Genomic DNA, 24,393 nt, shown 5'->3' with positions numbered 1-24,393 from the left:
AGAGTTTCGGGACGACGCGTTTGCGTCATCCCAGGTACAGGGGTCTGTACCTGTTGTAATCTCAACAGTTCCGCCTGTTGAGAGCCTTGCTGATTCAGCAAGGCTACTTTTTCCTTCATCTCGTCAAGTTCATGTTGTATGAACTTGGCGACGGTTGAATGGAGGGCATCTCTGTCTAAGTTGGACAGTAATGCCAGGATTGCATCGTTTCCTACGGATGAACTCATTCGTTCAACCGCACTCCTTTCTATATCACTTAGAAAGGAGTAGCTTTCAGGGGAAACGTGATGCGTATTCCCACTACCATCTAACATGTCCATGTTAAATGTGGGAAATGTGGTCCTTGGACGGACTACAAAGTGCTACCAGGTGTAACGGGGCACTGCGACTTGTACTGTTTCAGTACAAGTCCACTTCACACTGCTTCAGATGTGAGTGGTGCCTCTCGTTAGGTGACGTACACTGTACGTATAGAGGAAGACTTCTCTTAAGGCAAGTTAGCTTAAGAGTGTAAAATGAAAACTGTATTAATATAGTTAAGTGTCTTGTTAATCTATCTTTGTAAATGTTGACTTAACTATAAACTAATACTAAACATGTAAATGAATTCTTATCTATCTTATCTCGTAACTCTCTTTGATTACTTCTACAGCTGATTAGTCTGCGGAATAAATAGACATAATGGTCTATACCTATTTATGGATAAGAATTCAGGAAATTACTATTTAAAGTAATTTCCTCCAAATATTATCTACCTTTTGGATAATATTAATTAACAATCTTTTATTGTTAATTTCATGTAACGATACACCCCGTTACAGTACCCACACCACAGAAAGCGTGCAACAAAAGTGGTGGTGGGTAGTACTAGTCCCCATTCGGCTTAATTAATTAAAGCTCATGTTGAGCAACACGAATCAACATACATTCCTATTAATATATACGAATGATTCCTTTGATAATACTTATGTAGTCACGCAGGTGCCAAAGCAAAAGTAACTTTGAGACTATTGGCTTGATAAAATTACACGGTTAATGCAATCTATTTTATCCACTCAGCGTAGATCATTTCGCACGGCGGATGAACGGATCAAAATCACTGAATCATGGTGCTTGTGCGCCGCCGCGACAATCGGCGTGGCAAAGAGACCGAGGAAATTACCGTTGCAAGTGATGCATCAATTGTGGCTAACAAGGGCGTGCGTTCACTCGGAGTTGCACGCACCGGTCGCTTTGCCGCAGACATGCGTGTGAGCATGGGCGGCTACGGCCGCGCAGACAAGACATGGGGCGTGGACCACCCCTGGCACTCAACAGAGGCAGGCGACTTGTTTGCTCAAATGTGTGCTAAAGATTGTATGGAAGAGGGCACTTTGGATGACGATGCCATGCACGAGGAGCCTCTGCGGGGCCTCAGCCGTGCGCAGCTTAAGAAGCGCAAGGCGAAGCTCAAGAAACAGGGGTTGTCAGCCCAGCAAGCGGCTAAAGAGGCTCTTAAGGAGGCAGAAGCGTCTAGATTATATGCTGATAAGGAAAAAAGAATGCTTGAAGAGCAGGAGATCAAGCGACGAGAAGAAATTAAGAAGAACAGACAGCAAAAGAAAAGCCTCGAGCAGACTCAAGAAATGCAAATTGATGAGGAGAAGGCCGCGGCTAAGAAGGACCTACGCAAGAAAGCATTGCAGAAGAAGGCATTCGAAAAAAAAGAGGCGATACAACAGGTGCAGCAGCAGATCAAATTGCAGGAGCAGGAGATACGGAGTCGTGAAGTGCTTGCGTCGGCTTATGAGGAGAATATGGGTAGTGAAGTAACTTCCAAGAGTGGACTCGTGCTTCAGGATCGACGAATTGGTCATGGGAAATTGCCAGTTGCTGGGGATATGCTGACAGTCAAATATCGGGGACGGCTTGGATGCGATGGACTAATTTTTGGCAAGGGAATGCTCACGATGACGTACGGCGCGGGCTCGGTTATTGCTGGATGGGAAGAAGGTCTCGGTACAATGCGTCCTGGAGGCTTCCGACTGCTTACAATTCCGTCTGAGTTGGGTTACGGCGAAAGCGGCAAGGGCGACAAAATTCCACCTAATTCGACGCTTTTTTTTGAGGTGGAACTTGTGCGTATTGGTAAACGTAAACGCGAAATTGTCGGAGACGACGACGTCCCGTTACCTAATTCTTTTCAACGCAAGCGTATTAAACAAAAGCCTGGAAAAAAACATGGCGACGATGAGAAGTACACTGAAATTAAATTGTCCAAGAGCCAAATCAAGCGGCGACGTCGAAAGCGAAACGAAGGTCGGAACGATGCAGCTGTAGAACTAGATACTTAACGAAGTAATAGCTTTTTTTAACATTCTTTTGTGTCCAGTCAAATTGATACAGATGTGTCTAAAGCAATAAATACTCTTTCTAATTTGCTGCTCGATACTCAGAAAAGTACTTGTCAATGGTGGCGTCTATGGTGGACGAGCTCGCTCCTGTCTCGGTCCAGAGGGACGTAGTTAGCAAGAAAAAACGTCGTCGAGTCATTTCTCTTCTAATTGATAATTATGATTCGTATACGTACAATATTATGCAATTGCTGGCCCAAGTAAATGGAAGTTTGAATAGCGTCATTGTCATCAAAAACGATGACTTTGGCGGCCAATTTGTCGCTGCTTGGGATCACTTCAAAGCTCAAGCATCAATACTTGCAGCTGAAGAGGATCAAGAGCTGGTAACTAATGTAATTGTATCGCCTGGACCTGGCCATCCATCCAAAGCCAAAGACTTTGGCATGTGTGCTGAAGCTATTCGACACGCACCAGTGCCAGTGCTCGGTGTGTGTTTAGGACATCAAGGGTTAGCACACGTTTATGGTGGACAGGTAATTCAGGCCGACGAGGTCATGCACGGACGTACTAGTCGGGTTGTTATCGAAAGGAGTGACGCGTTTTTTGCTTTCATTCCGAACGGGTTTCAAGTAGTGCGCTACCATTCGTTAGTTGTTAATCCTTCTAATGTCCCGGAGGCACTTGAAGTGCTTGCAAAGTCTCAGGATGGAGTAATAATGGCGGTGCGACATCGTATTAAGCACCAATACGGTGTTCAATTCCACCCCGAGGCGGTCTGCAGTGAATTTGGCCACCAGCTATTGCAAAACTTCCGGGATGTGACACTAAATCAACGCCCTTCAAAGTGTAAGCTTCGTCATTGCAATCGCCTTGATTAGAATCTTAAAGTGTTCGATCAATGTATGAAGCTGCCGAATGAACTTGCGGCGACAGCTCCAAACTATCGCGTTACTATTCAGCGAGCGTTAACTGGACTCGCATCGGTTGATTTCGCGGAACATGTATTCTGTGAGCTATTTTCAGATGCAAAGCGATCGTTTTGGTTGGATAGCAGCAATTACGATAGCGTTGATGGCACTGGTGCAGCACGTCAATCGCGATGTTCAATGATGGGCGACGACAGCGGACCTCTAAGTTATTGCGTTGAGTTCGACGTTATTAAGCTGGAACTTCGCGTGCATCGCCGTTTAGGTGATACTGACGACGAAGAGACTCATGTGTATCAAAAGCAGGATATTCTGTCTCATGTGCGAGAAGTGATGCAAACGCACCAGTCTCATGAAGTAGTCATTGACGACATTGAAACGGCTAAAGCTGGACTACCGTTTGCCTTTCGGGGTGGTTTTGTAGGATTTTTCGGATACGAAGTGCTTGAAAGCGATCATGAGGTGTTTAGCGACGATTTTATTAAGCAAACAGAGCGCGTTCCTGACGCCTCCTTACTATTTGCAGACCGAAGTTTGGTGTTTGATCACCGAGATAATGTTGTCTATACTTTATCTCTTTGTGAGTGCAAGGCGAATAGCGAAAGAAGCTACCAGAAGTGGCATGAGTCAACGAAAGAGAAACTGAGTAGGCTCTCAGCGAATTATCGCACGCGGGATCAGGCGGATGCTCTAGCTTCTTTGAACAACCAAGCATCTTCAAGTTATTCTGCATCGGGTAAAGATGATATTCTGTTTCGTCCATCGCGTAGCCGAGCTCAATATATGGCCGATATTGCGGAAATCCAACGCCTTATTCGCTTAGGTGAGACCTACGAAGTGTGTTTAACAAACCACTTACGTTCCGAGTATGCTCTGCATGATCCTCTTGCTTTCTATTGCATGCTGCGCAGCCGCAATCCTGCCCCATTTGCTGGTTTTTACTTAGCAAACCCAATGAATCACTTCCAGACATTAGATCGTCACCTTAAAGCCGGAAGAATGGTAGATACATATGCAGTATGCTGTTCGTCTCCGGAAAGATTTTTGCATATGAAAGCAAACGGCTGGATGGAGTCAAAGCCTATTAAAGGAACGCGCCCTCGTGGCTTAAATCCTGAATCGGAGAAGACAATAATAGCGGAACTTGCAAATTGCGAAAAGGATCGTGCTGAGAACATGATGATTGCTGATCTTGTGCGTAATGACTTCGGCGTCGTCGCACGAGTCGGATCAGTACACGTGCCATGTTTAATGGGCGTCGAGACTTACGCGACTGTGCATCAGCTTGTTACTACTGTTCGAGCACAACGCCGTGAAAATGTTGACGTTGTAGACGTATTGCGTGCTACGTTTCCTGGCGGTTCTATGACTGGTGCGCCTAAGAAACGCACAATGAAGATTATTCGAGAACTTGAGCGTGCACCGCGTGGTATTTACTCTGGAGGATTGGGTTTTATATCGATCGATGGCAGCTGTGATTTGAACATCATTATCCGCACCGCTATCGTGACTCCTCAAAGCGTGACACTGGGCGCTGGTGGGGCTATTGTGGCCCTCTCAGATACTGGCGATGAGTATGACGAGATGCTCTTGAAAGCACGAGCTCTCGTAGACACTATTGGTGTTTACGCGACAAGATATGGCCATGGCGCCGGTGCTCGTGTCGTATTTGACTCATGATAGAAAGAAGAGCTGAATGCTAGCTAGTTGAAGCCCGTGGTCACACTCGGAAGCACGTTTTAAAGGCAATCTATTTTCGTGATAGATCATGGCCCTCACCTCATAGTCTGCTCTCCGTTCGCAGGCATTAACGTCTTCGCATTGTTGCCCAGGTCCAGTAGCTAACTTGTAAAAATTTCTTTGTGTCCATGTTGGAGTTTAAATTAGAGAAATCACAAAATCGTGGAAATTAGCACAAATTTTTCGCGTGACTGTTCGACAAAAGACTTGGCGCAAAATTATGTTGAAATTGAAAATATAAAAATGCTAAACGACTTGCGCTCGCGCGCAAGTCGTTTATTCTCTACTGACTTTTGGCGGTATCGCAATTGCTAAGGATGCTGGTGTTCTCTTGCGATTAAGACCACTGGCCCACGACTTAATGAATCGAGGAAATAGATCTAAAAGTGACTTGGCGGACAAAGCGCACAGCTTCTTGGCTTTTTGGCAAGACTATAGCCCTAATAGTGAACTGCTTGAGCACGATAAGTTTTAAAATTGAACAGCGTCCTAATTCACCGAGTTCGCGAACGTTCAAGGCATTGATATAATTAGTGTAATGGGGCACACATCGGTTGGAGAACCGTTGTTGTGGTACATTGACTTTATGGGTAAAATACCCTTTTATCTAATTTTTGAATAGTTAATTACTTAAATCCCAATTATTATGGGTAACAAATGAGATATAAATCTGGCGGCCAAAATCAATTTTTAAATTAGCTAGCGTAAGGTTTCTAGATTTAAATAATTAAATAAAGAGCAGTTCCCCTTTTGATCTTAAAGCGTTAAGTGCCTTTCTAAGGCTTGCGCATTGATCCGTAAGAGATAGAAGCCTTTCTAAGGTATATCCTCTTGGGCACTAGTTGCCACTTGGTTCTTCGAACCCCTGAATCCCTTGAACTATGATTCCTTAAGCTTTAATAGCTTGTACGACTCCCTGAGTTGATAAACCCATTAGTTCAATAAAAGTAAGTGACTCTCTGAGTCTGAAAGTCTTCCTCCGACTTTAGGAGCGAGGTAGCTCCGCTACACCTGGTAGCACTTGTAGATAATCTACGCCTGAGTCTTAACAAGACTAAACCCTCACGAAAATGGAGGAGGTTCCAGGATTATCAGAAGCGCAACGCGCCGCCATGACAAGCTCAAAGCCTTATTTGGGCTTGAGCACGTGGAAATCATTATCTCCCAGGGACCAGAGGTCCTGCATGTAAGGCTTGAAGCCTTCATGCGGTACGAAGCCTCCCTGATCGGTCAGGTACAGGACCACTTAGCGGCATCTATGCCACCTAGGTGCACCTCTGTAGCTAACTCAGAGCCGAGGGCTCACCCTCTAACTATAAATGTGAAGACATTTGAGTGAAAAGAGGGAGAAAATCTCCCTTTTTGAATCAAGCAGATGGAAATATCTATTGATTCCGCCTTGTTCTTAACAGAACGGCAAAAGGTGGCTATGGCCATTTCCAAACTTGGAGGTAAAGCCGTGGAGTGGGCACTATCGCGCAGCACGTCCATAAACGACGCTTTGCCCTCATGGGATTTGCTGAAACAGCAAATGACCAGCATGTTTGCACCGCCTGATCAGGCTTTTCGCATGCGAGCACGGCTCCTAGCGACTCGACAGGGTAAAAGAACCCTAAGGGACTTTGTCCAGGAGTTGAGAACTCTCATTGCATCTACCCAGTGCAAGAAGCAGTTGTAGTAGCCATCTTTATGAGGGGTCTCAATGAGGGCGTTGCCTGGACGGAATTATTCCGATTTCATCCTGCTACTTTCGAAGAGGCAGTTGCCATAGCGCTACGCGCCGAGTTCGACTTTAAGTCTGCTCGCGTTAGCAAGCCTGTTCACCGAATAAGCTCTTCGAGCACATGGGAACCTTCTAATATAGCGGAGCCCATTGATTTAAGCCTCGTTGAGGAAGGAGAAGAGACTCTTCAAGCTGTGGAACAGCATAAGACCATCCGTAGATGTTATATGTGCGGAAGCACGAAACATTTACGTCCGGCCTGCCCTCTTCGAAATTCGCGTAAAGCTCGAAAGAGCTCCAACTACGACCTATACCAGAGATTTGTTACGGTGCGGAAAAACGTCGATACCCAGTAGGTGCGGAGCGCCCTACTGGGGAATACCTAGGATCTGTTGAACCTCTAGGAGGTGGGAATAAACAGAACCTAGCCCCAATTAGCTCGGCCCTTAATAGCACGGAGCGAGAGTACAAGGCTGGCTTGCTAGTCGCTCAAGAGACTTTAAAGGGCTCTGATAAGCCGTGGTCAATTTAAATTGACTCAGGAGCGTCCTGCAATTATGCTCGACGCCTTTCCATTGAAGGAAGTCAGCAATATTGAGGCGCTTAAAGCGCATGAAGGTGATACAATCGCTGTTCACTTAGCGACTGGGACTCGTGTCACTGTTCCCAAGTTCCATTGAGATTAGGTATAAAGTTTTTTTACTTTGACAGTATGGAACGCTGTCTTGTCCTTGATTTGGATTCGAGATATATTCTTATCTTTGGTATGGCCTGGTTAGAACACCATCAGCCATGGATCGATTGGAGGTCTAAGACCTTAGGCGCCACGCGCAATATTCCTAGCAAAGTTTTTGAGAATCATGAACCCACCTTTGCTAGGCAACAAAAGCGCTATTGGCGCGGATTATTGAGTGAGTCTGTCAGTGACTTAGACATTGACATGTCTGAGTTAATAAATTCTAATGTTGAAACATTAATTCGGAGCCTGACTCAGCAGAAATAAGTGGAACGGCACGTACTCCGTCGAGTGACAATCGTTGTAATACCGATTCACTGAATGCTGAAAGCATTGTTGGCCTAAGGCCGAATCATCAAGGGTGCAATATCCCTGATATACGTGGAGTGGCACGTCTATGTCCACCGAGTATGGTCGGCCGAGGTGGCATCATACTGAGTGTCAGTAGTGACACTGTTGGCGGTTCGCCAGGACCTCAAGGGTGCAATATCCCTGAGATACGTGGAGTGGCCCGTCTAAGTCCACCGAGTATGGTCGGCCGAGGTGGCATCATGCTGAGTGTCAGTAGTGACACTGTTGGCGGTTCGCCAAGACCTCAAGGGTGCAATATCCCTGAGATACGTGGAGTGGCACGTCTAAGTCCACCGAGTGTGATCGGCCGAGGTGGTACCATACTGAGTGTCAATAGTGACACTATTAGCGGTTTACCAGGGCATTTTGGGTCAAACCCTTTTAATGCACGTTCGCTGGATAAGGAAATTAAGTTACCTAACTCCTTGTCGGATGTCAAATTAGACACCATGTCTTGTATAGAACCAATACAGGCTGGAAAACCCGGGAACGTGAATGTCCCGGCCTCTAAGAGGTGTATTGTCTCCACTCCAAGACAGGATGAACACGAAGCGTGTATACCCTCACAAAGTGATACGAGTGAGCAATTACATACGCTTGTAAATGGTGTAACCGGTAACATTGAGGAAAAGTTAGCCTCGCGGCAATCCCTTCGTTACATGCTCTTTTAGAGCTAGACGCAATGTCTATTGATGAGTGCGGCCGAGCCTTAAAGGCCGGCAACTTATCTGAGATGGTGGTCATTCGACCTATGGATGAGTTAAAGTTAAACTCATCGTCACTTCTAGACGAAGCTGTCCGGGATGACACAAAAGCTGCACTTAGTGCGCGAAATGGTCCATCTGTCCTTAAAGATCCTACGGATTCCTTTTATTCCTTGATTAAGAAATTCCAAGATGTGGTATGTAATATCCACCATCTGTTTTGCCTCCGGATAGAGGTGTTCGTCATGAAATTGACTTGGTTCCGGGAACCAAGTCTGTCACAATACAATGGCCTTTACCAAAGCAGCAGTGTGACGTCATTGACGATTTCTTCCGTGCTAAGCACGAGGCTGGAATGGTACGAGAGAGCAAATCTCCTCATTCGACACCGACATTTTGTGTCAAAAAGCCAAATGGTAAATGCGCATTGTACATGCTTATAATACGCTTAAAAAGCTTAATGCTGTCACTATACCAGCACAATCCCCCACTCCTAGAAAGGATGTTCTTCAGAACAATATGGTGGGATATACAATGTACAGTGCACTGGACTTAGTCGATGGTTACTAACAACTGCTCATGCGAGCTAGCGATATCCCGCTTACAGCGATTGGCACCCCAAGCGGTATGCTACGGAAGTGATTCGTTATGCCACAAAAGCTTTCCAACGCGTTCTGGCAACATGTAATCGTCTAGTGACGCAACTGTTTCGCCCTCATCGAGGTTATGCACAGACTTACTCGAATGACTTTTTGTCCATAGTCGTGCGGAGCAGGGTCGGTCGGATATGTAAAACCATTTAGATCATTTGTGAGCAGTGCTCGAGTGTATGTGCACAAATAATTTGTATGCCAATGCATCTGTATGCATTTTTGGCGCAGACGAAATTCCTTTTTTAGGATGCTTCATTGGAAAGCGAGGCCTTAGAGCGGATCCCGCTAAGGTAAAAGCTATATTAGATTGGCCGGTTCCTAAAAACCAAAGGGTTTGCGTAATTGGTTGGGTCTCGCCAGTTTTTACACAAATATAGCGAAAATTACGCTGATATGGCTAGGCCATTATGTAATCTCCTTAAAAAGGATACAGAATGGTGCTGGACTAGCACCGAAAAAAATGCTTTTCGAGCAGTTAAGGATAGTCTTATCCATGCTCCGATTCTGGCACTGCCAAATCCAAATTGGCCTTTCAGTGTCGTCTGTGACGCATCGGATTTTACCACTGGCAGCGCTCTGTTACAAACAGATGTTGATGAGCATGAACGTGTTATTGCGTTCGAGTCTAGACAGCTTAAAGGTGCGGAAAAGAACTACCCAGCTCATAAAAAAGAGTTACTTGCTATGAAGTATGCTATCGTCAAATTCAGAGCTCATCTGCTCGGCTCTAAGCCGTTTGCGATATATACAGATCACACGTCATTACTCACGGCGACTAATTCGCCCCATCTCTTACAGAGAATGGCCCGGTGGCTACCCCCTATCCTTTTTCGTGGAATACAACTTCGATGTGAAGTATAAGCCCGGCAAGCAGAACGCTTTGGCCGATGCGTTATCACGCAGGCCGGATTATGAGATTTCTCATTTAACGACTATCATATCGCCTATTCCTGAATTAATCCGTTCGGCTTACGCCAAGGATGAACAGTGTGTAGCTCTGCTACGAGCTTTAAAGAACTTTGATTCAGGTATTAAATTGCCGGCACGTTTGCGTGCAAGGTTACATCGATTTTCTATCGATAACGACCTGTTGCTTTATTGCACAGACACCACGAACCCTCCGCGTGTCGTTGTACCTCATGATGAGGATTTGAAGTACCGAATCCTCTATGAGGCACACGATACTGTCCTTGGTGGTCATCTCGGTTTGGAAAAGATCTACGGCTCTGTAAGCCAGATTTATTGGTGGCCAAAACTTTATAAAAGGGTCAGCACATATGTTCGCACATGCGAAACTTGCCAACGGGTTCAAACCCTCGGCGCATGCTTTTGCGCCACTGGCGAGCCTTCCCGTCCCCATAGGTTGCTGGAAGTCCATTAGTATGGATTTTGTTTTCGGTCTACCGAAAGATTCAGCCGGTAGCTCCGGTATTGTGGTCTTTGTTGACCGATTGAGCAAAATGGCTCACTTAGCGGCCGTGCCGGATTCCATTGATGGAGAGGGTACAGCTAAGCTGATTATCGATCGCGAGTTTCGACAACATGGTTTGCCAGTGGCAATCGTCTCTGATCGGGACTCACGTTTCACGTGTAAATTTTGGAAATCATTTTTCCGAGTGCTTGGCACCAGATTGGATATGACCACTGCGGACCATCCGCTGACCGATGGTCAAACTGAACATGTCAATCGCGTCATTGAAGACGTTTTACGCAGTGTGTGTGCTCGGACACCAAAGCGCTGGAGCTAAATGCTCCCAGTGGTGGAGTTTGCGTTAAATTAACGCTGTCCATGTCTCTACAGGCTATACTCCGTTCTATGCAAACGGCCTTACCCACCCACGCGTTTTATTAACGATACCACTGCATGGTTCAGGGCTTGATGGGGGGGGGATTACCCGATAGGCTTGCTGATATCAGCCCTGTTACCGCTTGGAAACAAGTAAGCGAGTTTCTCGTGACGCGATTTAGTGTCTTAAGACATGTAAGGGATACGATGGCTGATAGCCAAGACAAACAAAAAGAACAAGCAGATGCCAAAGGCAGAAGCTGTATTGATTCTTATATGGTCGGAGACCGAGTTTTACTAAACGCTAAAAATCTTCCTACCAATTTGGTTTCCGCGGTCTTTAAGACCAAATTGCGCCCGCGCTTTATTGGACCTATTACGGTCGTGGCTAAGAAGGGCCTAGCTTATACGCTAAACCTTCCTAGCAAGCTGCGTACACACCCAGTGTTCTACGTTGGCTTGCTTAAGCCATACCGGGACCCTTCCCACGTGGACTTGAAGGCGCTTGCGCCGAGACAGGCGGTCGTGCCGCAGATTGCTGCATCCTCATCAGGATATCTAGCTGGCCCTCTAAACGTGGCTGCTGATGCTTTAGCAGCGAAAGACGGTTCTGGACCGCCTCAAAGGAGCTCTTAATCCGAGCAAGGACCTCACGAAGAAGTTGCACCTCGGGCCGTAGAGCATTAAATGCTTCCGCCGAAATTTCGGCCCCCCTCCCGTACTGCTTGATGCGCGGGGGAACCTTCAGTCTCATGTGGAGAAACTTTTAAAGCGACGTCGTCGTAAGAGTCAACACCAGTATCTGGTGAAGTCGCTAGGGTACCCCTCTTCTGAAAACTCTTGGGAGTTCGAGGTACCTCTTCGGCAAGATTGCCCGTACGCCGTTGACGTTTTGAGCGCCAAACGCAGGGTCAACTCGCGTCAAATAACGCTTCCCACCGCTAGACGTGGATTAGGTGGATCTGTAGCCTCCGCGCGACTTCGAACCATGGTTGTACGGTCAACCGAAGCACTGAAATATCGGCTAGGCCTTTCTCGTTTTGTGGCATAAATGCCGAACGTAATTGGCCTTAAGCTTAGCGAAATCAAAGTGAAGCTTCCGTTCCAAACGAACATCACCTCTATCCGCAGACTCTCTGATATTCCAGATATAACGAAGTCGGCGGGCCCGGTGGACCCAGCTCTCAAATGAGACTTCGTTTTCACTCATTGTTTCGTTTGGAAACGAAACGATCGGAATTTTCCTCATGGAGGTCACCGAAGCCCCACGGGCTTGATCACGTAAACGGGTCAGATACTGGCTTCGCGTCATTACCTTCGGCGTAAGGTATTGCTCATGAAGACTATCGTGGGCAGCGATTTCCTCCGGCGTCCTCGTTGTGTCACCAGAGATCCAGATGGCCAAGCTATGACCCGCTGTCTCTTTGAGATGCTCGTCCGCACTAAGCGGAGTGAATCTATATTCACTATGAGCTTTAGCTTTCGCTATCTTGGCAGCTCGACGACGAGCTCTTTCCTCTGTGAAGATTATCTGCTCTTGCTCTTCATCGAGCGGATTCGTAATGATGTTGGATCAGGGTCCCGTGTCCTGCTCATTGCAGTTAAGACATCAGCGGCATCACGTTCTGGGAACGGATTCGGGGCATGCCGACGTTCATCCGGAGGAGAAAGCGTGAGAGAACGACGCTCTTTTTCCTCCTCCTCAGATGGAAAGTGACTGTCAAAGTCAACCATTCCCTCATCGTCGAGGAAGGTGCTTAAAGTTCATGACTCACGCTTGATTGTCATGAGACAAAGGAATGAAAAACACAACCGAACGATTAGCTGTTTAGGTTCCAACCTCAAAGAGGTAATGAAGCGAATGTTGTCCCTCAGTGTCAACAGTCTGATGGATGAGGGTGTAATAGAGCACACATCGGTTGGAGAACCGTTGTTGTGGTACATTGACTTTATGGGTAAAATACCCTTTTATCTAGTTTTAAAATAGTAAGTTGCTTTAATTCCATTTATAATGGGTAACGAATGTGGTCGCCGCCAGATATAAATCTGGCGGCCAAAATCTATTTATAAATTAGCTAGCGTAGGTTTCTAGATTTAAATAATTAAATAAAGAGCAGTTCCCCTTTTGATCTTAAAGCGTTAAGTGCCTTTCTAAGGCTTGCGCATTGATCCGTACGAGATAGAAGCCTTTCTAAGGTATATCCTCTTGGGCACTAGTTGCCACTTGGTTCTTCGAACCCCTGAATCCCTTGAACTATGATTCCTTAAGCTTTGATAGCTTGTACGGTTCCCTGAGTTGATAAACCCAATAGTTCAATAGAACTAAGTGACTTTCTGAGTCTGAAAGTCTTCCTCTGATTTAAGGAGCGAGGTAGCTCCGCTACAATTAATAAATGAATCAGCGTATAGACAAGTATTCCATTCACAGACGCGATTAAATATAGGGTGCGACTCAGACAAAACACCTCTGATAGGCTAAGTCGGTGTAATATATTGTGATTTGTCGATAGTGTGGCTATATTATTCGTTCTACGTAAAATTCATTTAACAGGAACAACTAAAATCGCATTCATGTGTGCACGGAAAGTTATTTGCGCGGTGAGACGAGTTCCTCATAGAGATTTTAAAAATCTAATGAATGCAGGCAGCCCATAAAATACGTCACGGTTTGTTGAAGGCGGTAAAGAAACAAAATATTGCACGGCGAAAGAGTGGAGATGACAGCTAACAAGACAATTTACATGATTTCGCGGGTAACTAATAATTTCGAAAAGCGGAAATACATAATTGGAGACTGATCTACAGAGATCAAAAATATGAACGTTTCGAAATGTGCTAGTACTGGTTTGTGCTTGCTCAATTAAAGAGGCATTCATCCTGTCAGATTCAGTATAGGTGGAAGGCTGATGTCGGTGAAGGTCACCAGTACAACTCATTTAAGCAGCTTGTAACGCTTTTTTCAGCATCAACGGAAAATGAGGGTCTTTTTTATGACGCGACATCAGCGAGGGTCGCTTGGGCTTTTGTGATTGCTGACGGCGAACCCCGATGTGTGACTATTTCACGACGTCTATCTGCGCTGCAGCAGCATAAGTAACTTAAGTCGCTTGTGGAGATAGTTACTCTGTAGGCGGGCACGTCGTAATGCGGCCAAGCTCTACTTAGACACACACCCTAGCACAGCGAGAAGGCGGTTAAACCAGCTTCTTATGCGTGCAGTGAGGTAGTTGTGGTGGGCGTGTTAGCGACCTCACCCAACACATTGAGTACTCTGGTTAAGTGTCGCCACGGGAGCGGTAATCCGGCTCCTCGTGCGCACTTACCAAGTAGGAAGTAGTTTTCAGACTGATTTATATTTAATCGTATAAATATAAATACCTGTTTGTACCAATCAAAATGTCATCTCTATAGATAACACTTAATATGTATTGCGAGCGTATCTTTCTAGATACCTCGCGTAACGGATGACGCTAGCCGTCATAACGAATGACGCTAGGCGTCATCCCTCCTAATGTGAATGCACCCATGCGCATCACATACACAAGGGTTAGTCACAAATGTGAATCACACCCTAGTGCTGGGTCTAATTACTCTAATTAAGTAATTGACCATCCCCTTAAGTACACCAAGCGTACTTAACCGTGGCTGTGTAACATTACGGCAACTTTAGCCCGTTACACAGTTTGTGCTTACAGGGGAGACCCAAAATGGTGCTAAACACTCCAGAGCATACATCTTCGTGTTTTTTTTTGTGGCTGGCGGGCAACTTTCAGCTGTCCTAGATTTTATTTGGCGCAAAATCAGAAATATTTATATTATTATCCTCAAAAATCATTCATTTGTCTTGTATGTGGTATCAACTAGAAAAATGTCATTGTGACTCCGAGCCAGCTTCGTAGAATTTGGATGGGCAAAGCACACTTGAGAAATTTTGGCGTCATCATCGCTCACTATGGTTTCCACATCAAGTTATAATCCGCGAAATTTCTGTACTAGGACATCCATTGGGGTGCGGTCATTTAATGTTTTTAAAATTGAAGCTCGACGGCCGTTGGTCAGTTTGTTTAATGGCAAAACAAATCCATGATCATTTCGTAAACAAGTTTAAATGTTTCTTGTTGAAACCCCAGCGTCATACAATCTAACTATTGTCGTTTCTATTTCTGCTCCGGGTCTGAGGTGGACAGGATGAGCGCTCATACAGGTGGATGGCAAATGGTTATGACCCTCTTCAAAAACGCGAAAAGTCCAATGTAGGTCATCCTGTATTGCTGTTAAGCTGAACGGACAATTGACGAGTGCTGTTGAGGTTTTTCGTGCTCTAGTGCATTCTGTTAGACCAAGCCGATTACGGTAAGACCCTCCCGATAGCATGACCGTATGGTGCCCACTACGCTGCTTGGAGGATGATTTTGTCACTGTCCCATAGCCTTTGGTGGCAGCGAACTCAGTCAATGCCTTTTCCATGACTTCGCGTGAACAGTATTTAACTATAACAAGTCCGATTAGTGGCTGCAGCGATTTGTTCTGAGCATTGACCTCAGATTCCTCAGGATAATGGAAATCCATTATATGCTCGAAAACTATTTGTATTACGCGACTCGTTGAAATTGCTGGGTGGTAGGGAGGAAAGTAAGAAAATGAGAAGAATATTAAGGAACCGCTTATGAGCCCTCACCTTTTGCTTATGTGGCTTAACCCACTAATTAATTGGTCAAACTAACTCATTTTTATGGCTAGTTATTGGTCAAATTCACTCATTTTTATTGCACCATTACATGACCCCTCAATTCCACAGCGCTACTATTACGCAAACACTACACCATTCCGACAGCGAGAGAGAAGAAACACGACCATACATTCCGTAATAATACACAAAAGAACGGGACCAACTACCGTGTCTAACCTCCTGCGACCACCAGAACTAGAGTACGAATCCTTAAAAGATGCTCGTGATTCAATAAACAGGCATGCACAAAGCCAAAGGTACGTGTTGACCGTCAAACGGACGCGAACGGTTGAGAATAGAAAGGAGGTTAAGTAAGAGGCTTGACGCTTGTCTATTCGCAGTTAACAAAATCTCCTGTTGCTGCAGGACCACGTCAGTAAAGAAGCACCAGCCGCGCAACCAACTGTTTTTGCAGCTGTGCCGTTTTGTGGTGGGCAGTAGTGGTCGTAATAGCCCGGCACAATCACGCTCCGTTTGCCGACTGGTCCGTGCATCCACAAGGCCGTGCTTGTGCGAAAACCACTTGACTTGCGTCGCGCTGGTGTAAACGCAAGCCGTATTGTAGTAAGTCTACTGAAAGAGGAAGCCGTGGCTACCCCTCGCGACATCTGCAATATCTGTCAAACACAGCGCCAGCGAGTACTAGCAGGCCGGTCTCCGCTGGCGGCTCTGCTTGACAGTCTGGCGGCCGAGAATGCTCAATATTTCACACAAATAGACCATCAACACAACCTGACGAATCTCCTGGTAATCTCGCCTTCCGCCAAAGAGATATGCACGAATCTCAGTTCCGGAAAGCTTTGGCTACTTGATGCCACCTACAAAACAAATCGGTTTGGCCTATCGTATGAGGGACGGCAACAGCGCAAACCTTCACCTTTGCATATTGCTTCATGTCGGCAAACAAGACCTGCACCCGCAATGCAACGATTGTACCTAGAATAGATCCACCACCCACGACATCTTTGCCTTTATAAGCCTATAATGGTAGGATTGTAGTATCGTTCTGGGAGCCCTCGAGGCCGCAACAACTCTATGTGCACGCCCGCGGAGCCATCGAAGATCTCAGATGCCGTCAGCCTAAAAAACGAAACGGCGTATTTTCAAATGGCGAGCAAGAGCAGGGCCTCGCCGAAGATCGAATCCGGGACCTCTCGCACCCTAAGCGAGAATCATACCACTAGACCACAAGGCCAACAATCCGGCCACCGTATGGTCGTGTTTTTTCTCTCTCGCTGACAGAATGGTGTAGCGTTTGCGTAATAGTAGCGCAGTGTAATTGAGGGGTCATGTAGTCGTGCAATAAAGATGAGTGAATTTGACCAATCAATTAGTGGGTGAGGGCTCATTAGCGAAAGGTAAGGGCTTCCAGGATATTATTAGTTGAATGTTTAAGAGATAACAAAAAAAAGTTATTTACCGATAGCCAATCAGAGGTGTTTTGTCTGTGGCAATAGTTGAAACGTCTGTGGCAATAAGAAAAGGTGAATGAAGTTTTTTTTCTACAAAATGAGACAGCTAGTTTGAATAAACTACATATGAACAGATTATAATAAAAAGAATTTGTCACTGTGACATTCCACTGGCTTATAAAAATTGTTGATTCCCATAACTTTTGTGTACGCAACACCATCTTCCACACCACCCATTCTTAAGCAGGTTCCTCCTGTCCAGTCCTCATTATCGCTCCATTGCATCAAACATGGTTTCTTTCTGGGGATGCACAGTAACTGAAACCAAAACCGCAAGCGTCAATGTGCCAGAGGGATTCGTTTTAAATGTCGTGAACGCTACATGCGATGCCACCGCCGCTGATGCGCAGGTGACGATAGGACTTGAGACGAATCAGCTGGACGGCAAAGCTTGGAAGGGAGCCGTGGCTCATCTCGGCGCCAAGCAGCCACTACAGGTCAAATTGGACTTAGTCTTTGCTCAAAGTGTCAAGTTCTACTTGGCCAAAGGTTTAGGCTCCGTAAACCTCAGCGGTTATTTCCAGCCTGGTCCTTCCGCCGGCTTGCCCAAAGCTAACACGACAACGCAGCCATCGAATGCTCCTAAGAAAAGCAAAAAACGTGCCAATGTTGAAGTGAAGGAACCATTGAAAAGCGTGAAAGAGGTGCGTGTTCTACGACGTAGTATTTTGTGTGGAGCCGTTGAGCTCTCCATCTGCAAATTACTTCTACGGTCCTTTTTCGATATCGTGGAAGTCCAGACCAGGTGGAATAGGAAAGTGTATACCTTTTTGATGAGAGTTCTTCTCATCCAATGCTCGCGCATGGTCCTTAAGGCTGTCTCCGTGCAGGCGTTGGCGAATAGCTGTATTTGCCATTACTAGATGCGGAATCGATCCAGTGACTGCTGCCTATTTTTCCTTGATCTCTGCCACTTGCTTCACGCTTGTCGGCTGGGGTCAACGATTTGGAGCAGTGGCTACTTGGGGAAGGTTTGCTTCTGGCAAGGCGGTACGATAAGCAACGTTTGCCTCTAACGCCTGTAGAAGGCTATATGCCTTTCCTGTCGGAATCATACGAGTCATAACTGTGCAACATTCGTATTAGTGCATTTTTGCGTAGGTATTATCACTCTATGATGCTTATATCTATATGATTATTATTGCAGGCTCCGGTGTCTACTGGAGAAGTTGTGAAGAAAAAAGGAAAGGCGTCCGCATCTAAATCAAAGGAGAAGAAGACACAAAATGCTTCCACTTCCTCCGTGTCGGCTGCTCCTAACGCAAACGAAAAGAAGACACCCGAGAATTCCTCTCCCGCAGTGTCGACTGCTCCAAAAAAGAAGCGCAAGAAAAACAAGGTGAATAGCCAGGCTGCCTAAAGCGTTAGAAACAGACTAGCGTAATAAATGCTGAGGTATTAGACACCGCTAATGATATTGCCATTTTCTTAAGCATTGTTTTAAATCCCTGCCAAATTTATGCTTATTTTTCTAACGCGATGCATTTCAATATTTACAGTGCAAGTCCCCAATTGATGCTGGTAATGGCCATGAACAGCACAAAGCAAACGTAAATGACCCAGGAAGCATTAAACTTTTGAAAGGCATGCATATTGTCTCGACCAATGCATTTGCCCACCCAAGGACAATGGTGATCATAACCAGCCACACATACACCGCAGTCCTCGCAATGAAAAGCTGTAACGTCCCGATCAATTATTCTGCAAATATCGCAATACCAACGGCCCGCATGGAGTCCTTGAGCAAGTGCTTTTTCAATGGGTGGCATTGACTCATCACTTGCTATTGGAGCTTCCATAACCATCACCCCACTCTCAAAATCAGTCTGTGACAAGTCCTTGTACCTTGATGTCTGAATAATGCCTGGGTCGGTGCAAGCTGTTTGAAATAGATAATACAGCGTCGATCCGCAGAGTCCGAGCGTAATTATCGTGTTGTACCACGCCATTGTTTGCATGTGCTGGGAAAGAAACATGAAGGTAGCTACAAGGATAGTCCCAAACGTCATCACAACTCCTATCCAATGCGGACCAATAAGCACGAGCTTGTTCTTCATGGAAACACCATCAGCAGAGACTATGCGTCGCTCATAAAGAATCTACAGTAGAAAAAATGACGATGTTACTTTGCAAGCTGCCTCGCGACAATTCATAAACATTACGCATTGCACTCACATAACTCTGTCCAATTTTCTTGAACTTGCAGAAGCAGAAACACCCGAGATTGTCGGTTGTGCTTACAGGTTCAGTGCGCGCCGAGAGCAGCACGTCTTCATCATCTTCAGAAAGTGCTATGCTTTTCAGATTTTTACGTGGCCGATGCACGTTGCTGCGCTTAGCTTCGAACTGCATGCGAGCGTCGGGCGCAGTTGCCGCCACATGACCATCACGCTGTTCGTTATTTGAAAGCATTATAAAGAATCGTTCGACACAATTAAGTAAGGTCCGTGTAGCAAACAGCAAGCGCACACCAATTGCTGGTCTCTATTTTGGCATTTAGGAAATGATGCAACTAGGCCACGCTGTTGTCTCCTCCTTCGCGGCGATCTCTACTCCTGACCGCGAAGGCTGAGAAGCCGAGATTGTATTAAAAAGCATGTGGTCGTCTTTCACTTTCTTCAGACGAGACTTTTCTGCCTCGGCCGCTACATGCTCGTCGTAAGTGATAATGTCCAAGCCAAGCTTCGTCTTGATCTCTTCGTCCACTTCCGTAGGCTCTCTTAGCACCACGAATGCATCATGATCACTCTCGCGGACAATGCGCTGAACTTTGGACGACTTGAATACGTCCTCCATACGCACATGCTGGATCCGTCGCTTTGTAGTGCTACTTACGTGAAAGACACGATCGCGATTGATCACCTGGCCAGCGTCTTTGAGGTCTAGAACGCTCTGATCCGATATCATTAAGTTCAATTGATTCTTAACACTCTCCAGCTCTTCTAATCGCACTTTCATGCGAGCTGCAATGCCTTCTTTTGGTACAAGCTGGTCTGACAACTCACCTTCAGCATCGTGAGCTAAGATACCGAGGAAGCACACAGCTGTCATGAATGCATCAAAGCCAGCCTCGTGACAAAGCATTTTACTGTTGTCAGTGGCATCGGTCTTCAAGGCTTCGCGATACGTATCAAATTGCTTCTCTATAGGAATCAGACTCTTAGGCTCGGGCTTGACATTTGTGCGCATGTATTCGAAAAGTGAAGAGAGGCTCGTAGATTTCAATTTTTCACTAAGTGGAGAACGCAGCGTAATAAGTTTGGTGTCGTAGATGGTAGGAAATAATTCCAACAGCTGCGTCTTGAACTCCGCAAGCGTTTCTGGAAGCGGCTGATAGAACTGGTGGAATACGTATACAAAGTCCAGTAGTGCATTATGTCCGACGACTGGCAGCTTACTTTCGCTTAGAACCTCAATAACTTTCGAGAATCCAATCGCTTCATCCATTTCTTTTCTCATTTGCCAAATTTTTGCAGCAATAAGCTCTTCTTTTTTCTTGATGGAGACATATGATACCTCAACACCCGAGTCGACGGATTCAGCGTACAAAAAACTAGCTTTGACGCGCACAGTTTCGTGCACAATCATTGAATAGAAGGAATTTCTAGTAGGTACGAGGAGCTTCTCGCCCTTCTTAGCTCCTCCCGCGATCCACTGGTCAAGCTGCTGGTTTACCTCTTGCTGAAACACAACGCCGTCATCCGACAGGTGCAAATTTTTATTCTTTTTCGTTAGACCATTGATGCGTCGCTGTAATCGCTTCTTCATTACTGAAGTCTTGGAAAGATTTACAAAGGGAATGCCATCCCCAATAAACTTATTAAAATCAAATCCGTGCTCTGACAGAAATTGCAGACTGGAGGCTTGACATAGAAATCGCTCGTCCAGAGAGCTATAAGGTCGTGGAAATATGTAAAAGTTCCACGTCCTAATCTGAATATTGTCTTTGCGATCCACGTGCACGGTAGAGAGCCCAAACTGCGAAATGAGAAAGCTCTCACCTGCAAGCTTGACTTTCCGGTAGCGCTCCTCTAAAGTGTCGAGGTACTGTTCACGCTCAAGCTCATTCGGCGAGAGACCAGTAAACTCAGTATCGATGGCTACAAAGCGGCATGTGGGCAGTTGAAGGTCCTTCTGCAGGTCGCTAAAGTGGCTTGCAAAGTTTTGACGCGTCACGTTCATCTCACCTGCTGATGATGGTGTGTCAAGAGGGACAGCGCTAAAGTAACGAGGATGGATAAAGAGCAGCGAGCGAAGCGACGACTTGGATATACGCAGCATTCGATGGTCAATGTTTAGGACACACCAAATAAACACCATTGTCGAATAATCATGGCAGCAAAATTCAATGGAATTAAAAGCCACGAGCGTCAAGGACCTGACGGACGCCGAGGTGTACGAGCTCGTGTATCAGCTCAAGCAGTGCAATGAGAGTGACCCGGCAGAGACAAGACGGCTTCTTCAAGATCACCCAGAGTTGGCTCGAGCTGTAGCTCAAGCACAGCTCCGGCTTGGGATGATTAAGGAAAGAACATCTTCGGCCCCTGCTCCTGCCAATGCAATCGTGCGCCTGCTTCACATTACTTTATTCTATTATTTTTTTTATGTAGCCGATTGATTACTATGATTTAGGGTGTGTCGAATGACCTAATGGAGAGATTGGATCCGGAACAACAAGAATTGCTGGAGCAGGTGCAAAACCTTGCACCCGAAATTATCCAGTCGCTTCCATCTGAGGAACGACGACAGATAATGGAGCTGCGTGAAGCCATGGGGCTTCCGCCACTATAATGTGTGTTTATTTTATCTTAGAGCTCAAAACTAAAGCTGTATCGGTTCGATTATGGGATCAGCTAAAATTAATTTGAGATGTCTTTATTTAAGATCTACTCCACGATCACAAGCGCAACCGATACCTTCACTTAAAATTTGAAATCTTTCAGTTTCTTGCTCTTTTCAGTCTTTGCCCTCTTTTTCTTTTTCGCAGCCTCATCGTCTTCTTCCGCAGAATTACTTGATGCCAGCGGAGGCGCATCTTCAAAGCGACGCCGAACTCGACCGGTTTCTGAACGGGTGCCGCTCGAGTCTTCTGCTGTGCCTGGAACAACGTAAGCATGTCCAGAGCCATAGAGCGACGTGCCCACTGATGTCTAAACATGGGATAGCAGTGAGTATGAAGCTTTCAAGAATGACACGAATGAATCATACCTCTTTTGGCTCCAAGACAGTGTAGAGCTGCTGTGGAATATCAGGTGTCTCGGTACCACTGCTCAATACGAAACATTTAGCTCTAATTTTTGGTTTATTTACCGACGAAGACAGCCTACCGAAAGCCCTTGCGCAAATCCACAATGCCTGGTGTGGTGAGACCAGATGCAATGCTAGAAATACCATCCACAAGAGGCGTCTCCAAGCCAGTAGCATCAAGCCCATCTGATGTTCCGTTTTTGTCAGCATTGTCGTCTGCTTGCTCGTCTTTCCCTTCATCATCATCCTCTTCTTCTACCTCTTCCTCTGTATAAACCATTAGGCATTCTTTAGATGCTGCTTTACTTGCTTTAGCAAACATCAACGCATTTCAAACCTTCTAACTCTTCCAGCTCTCCCCACCTGTCTCGATTGATTTCCTCCACCTGCTACACAAAGTTTGTTACTCACTTCTACTTGCAGGAATGCTACGAGATAAAACTGTATACCTCGACTTCATATTCATTTGCCTTGCCAAATACATCTCCGTAAAGAGGAACTCCATTCTCATCCACAGGCGGTTTACCCCAGCCACCCGGGTGATACCCGAAGCTGGCACCTTCTGGAATAGGTGTATTTAAACCTGGAATTTTCAAGTTTGGATATGCTGGCGGTGGGCCATATCGTTGAACGTTTAACAGCCATGGAGGAGGCACACCCTCGACCATACCAAGCGCTGCCTTGAGCTCATTTGAAAGCTGACCCGGCACTTTAGACTTAAGTTTCACCTCGAATTCCTTGCCTTCATAATACCTACAGACAAAGACCGAAAGTGACATACAACCAATGACAAGACAACCAATGTCAAGCAGCAAGCGCATAGAAAATAAAGTTTTCACAGAATAGCGTACAAATCACCCAGTTGAGTCAATTTGGGCTTGGTCTGAAAGCGGAAGAATGCATCGTGCAGCACTTGGTAGTCGATATCCACACGTCCCATTTTAGGCTGCATACGTTCCCTTGCACGCTGTTTGTTTCGCTTCTTCTCATCGTCTTCTGCCACCGATTCTCTTACTTCAGCAATACCTGTCTGCGCTATAAATTCGGGTAATTGAAACGGCGGCTTCTCAACGCCCCGCTTACCCTGTAGATACTTTCGCTTGTGGCACCAGTGGCGCGGAACCGGAACCGTGTTGCGATACGATTTTAAAAATACCAGTAGCCTTGGGTCTGATGACGTAACGTCGTGCGCTTCTACAACATCCGATACTGTCACGAGTTGCTTAAGCTCGGCCACACTTAGCCGCTTGCTCTGCTTGCGAGCCTTCTTGGACAAAACGCGCTCCGGCTCGATATCCTTCTTCAACTGATCGCCGGGCCTTTTGCTATCGTCTTGCTCCACTCTATCATCCTCTCTGCCATCCTGCGAAAGAAAACATTCTGTAAAATGAGAATCATTCAGATTCGATAGAAATTCGGACCTCATTGTCTGTGACACCACAAAGCTCTTCGGCAGACGAGAATTTGCTGAACACGCGCATCATTTCCTCATAGACTGGGTCGGCTTGTGTTAGCGCCAGCTCTTTGCTCATGTCCGCACTTATGTACTCAATCTCCACGTCCGGGTCAGATGCAACAGCAGACTCTACGGCTAGCTTAGAGACGCTACTGTTGGTATTGGCACCTTCTGCATTGACACCATTGGCTTCTGCTTGCTTTTGTACGCGCTTTTTTAGCCGCCGCCGCTGATTTTTGGTTAGTCCGCTTCCCGCAGCCATATCACCGGGGGTATCTGACCCAAGTCCTCGGAATTATGACCAAGCCTTGTCAGCCTATCGTATAGACTTCACCTACAAAATATAACATATGAGCCAACTTTTGGAAAGTTTGATCCAAATTTGGTGTAGTCCAGAATTAGTATCTGGCAAAATAAAAATTTTAATCTTGGAAATTCAGCCCTGAACTTCTTTTCTATTGGAAAAATAACTGAAAAGCTTTTGAACATGCTTAAACTTCAATGAAATGGACTTATAAAGCTTTTAAACATGCT

General features: G+C 45.9%; 8 protein-coding genes across 8 annotated transcripts; 5 read left to right on the top strand and 3 right to left on the bottom strand.

The window, feature by feature from the left end:
• Nucleotides 1-1,106: 1,106 nt before the first annotated feature.
• CCR75_007997 (uncharacterized protein) lies at nt 1,107-2,333 on the top strand (the record flags this gene model as incomplete). Its single annotated transcript, XM_067966052.1, has 1 exon — nt 1,107-2,333. One exon carries the CDS (start codon nt 1,107-1,109, stop codon nt 2,331-2,333), a length of 1,227 nt encoding a protein of 408 aa, XP_067822953.1.
• A 116-nt stretch (nt 2,334-2,449) lies between these two features.
• CCR75_007996 (uncharacterized protein) lies at nt 2,450-3,214 on the top strand (the record flags this gene model as incomplete). The annotated part of the gene is made up of 1 exon (XM_067966051.1): nt 2,450-3,214. One exon carries the CDS (start codon nt 2,450-2,452, stop codon nt 3,212-3,214), a length of 765 nt encoding a protein of 254 aa, XP_067822952.1.
• A 24-nt stretch (nt 3,215-3,238) lies between these two features.
• CCR75_007995 (uncharacterized protein) lies at nt 3,239-4,942 on the top strand (the record flags this gene model as incomplete). The annotated part of the gene is made up of 1 exon (XM_067966050.1): nt 3,239-4,942. One exon carries the CDS (start codon nt 3,239-3,241, stop codon nt 4,940-4,942), a length of 1,704 nt encoding a protein of 567 aa, XP_067822951.1.
• Nucleotides 4,943-17,256: 12,314 nt separating this feature from the next.
• On the top strand, nt 17,257-19,462 carry CCR75_007994 (uncharacterized protein). The gene is made up of 2 exons (XM_067966049.1): nt 17,257-17,800; nt 18,304-19,462. Exons 1-2 carry the CDS (start codon nt 17,387-17,389, stop codon nt 18,514-18,516), a joined length of 627 nt encoding a protein of 208 aa, XP_067822950.1. The 5' UTR covers nt 17,257-17,386; the 3' UTR covers nt 18,517-19,462.
• CCR75_007993 (uncharacterized protein) lies at nt 18,650-19,568 on the bottom strand (the record flags this gene model as incomplete). Its single annotated transcript, XM_067966048.1, has 2 exons — nt 18,650-19,255; nt 19,332-19,568. 2 exons carry the CDS (start codon nt 19,566-19,568, stop codon nt 18,650-18,652), a joined length of 843 nt encoding a protein of 280 aa, XP_067822957.1.
• Nucleotides 19,569-19,652: 84 nt separating this feature from the next.
• On the bottom strand, nt 19,653-21,476 carry CCR75_007992 (uncharacterized protein; the record flags this gene model as incomplete). The annotated part of the gene is made up of 1 exon (XM_067966047.1): nt 19,653-21,476. The coding sequence occupies one exon, from the start codon at nt 21,474-21,476 to the stop codon at nt 19,653-19,655; it is 1,824 nt and encodes a 607-aa protein (XP_067822956.1).
• A 28-nt stretch (nt 21,477-21,504) lies between these two features.
• CCR75_007991 (uncharacterized protein) lies at nt 21,505-21,947 on the top strand (the record flags this gene model as incomplete). Its single annotated transcript, XM_067966046.1, has 2 exons — nt 21,505-21,720; nt 21,789-21,947. 2 exons carry the CDS (start codon nt 21,505-21,507, stop codon nt 21,945-21,947), a joined length of 375 nt encoding a protein of 124 aa, XP_067822955.1.
• On the bottom strand, nt 21,510-24,130 carry CCR75_007990 (uncharacterized protein). The gene is made up of 8 exons (XM_067966045.1): nt 23,825-24,130; nt 23,255-23,766; nt 22,853-23,156; nt 22,741-22,789; nt 22,484-22,670; nt 22,365-22,422; nt 21,789-22,306; nt 21,510-21,720 (listed from the first exon to the last, which is right to left on the bottom strand). Exons 1-7 carry the CDS (start codon nt 24,119-24,121, stop codon nt 22,079-22,081), a joined length of 1,635 nt encoding a protein of 544 aa, XP_067822954.1. The 5' UTR covers nt 24,122-24,130; the 3' UTR covers nt 21,510-21,720; nt 21,789-22,078.
• Between the last annotated feature and the right edge of the window lie 263 nt (nt 24,131-24,393).

Source organism: Bremia lactucae, linkage group LG1, assembly GCF_004359215.1.
Source record: "Bremia lactucae strain SF5 linkage group LG1, whole genome shotgun sequence".
NCBI lineage: Eukaryota > Oomycota > Peronosporomycetes > Peronosporales > Peronosporaceae > Bremia > Bremia lactucae.
Note: the sequence above shows the minus strand (reverse complement) of the source record. Positions and strands in the feature narration are given on the sequence as shown.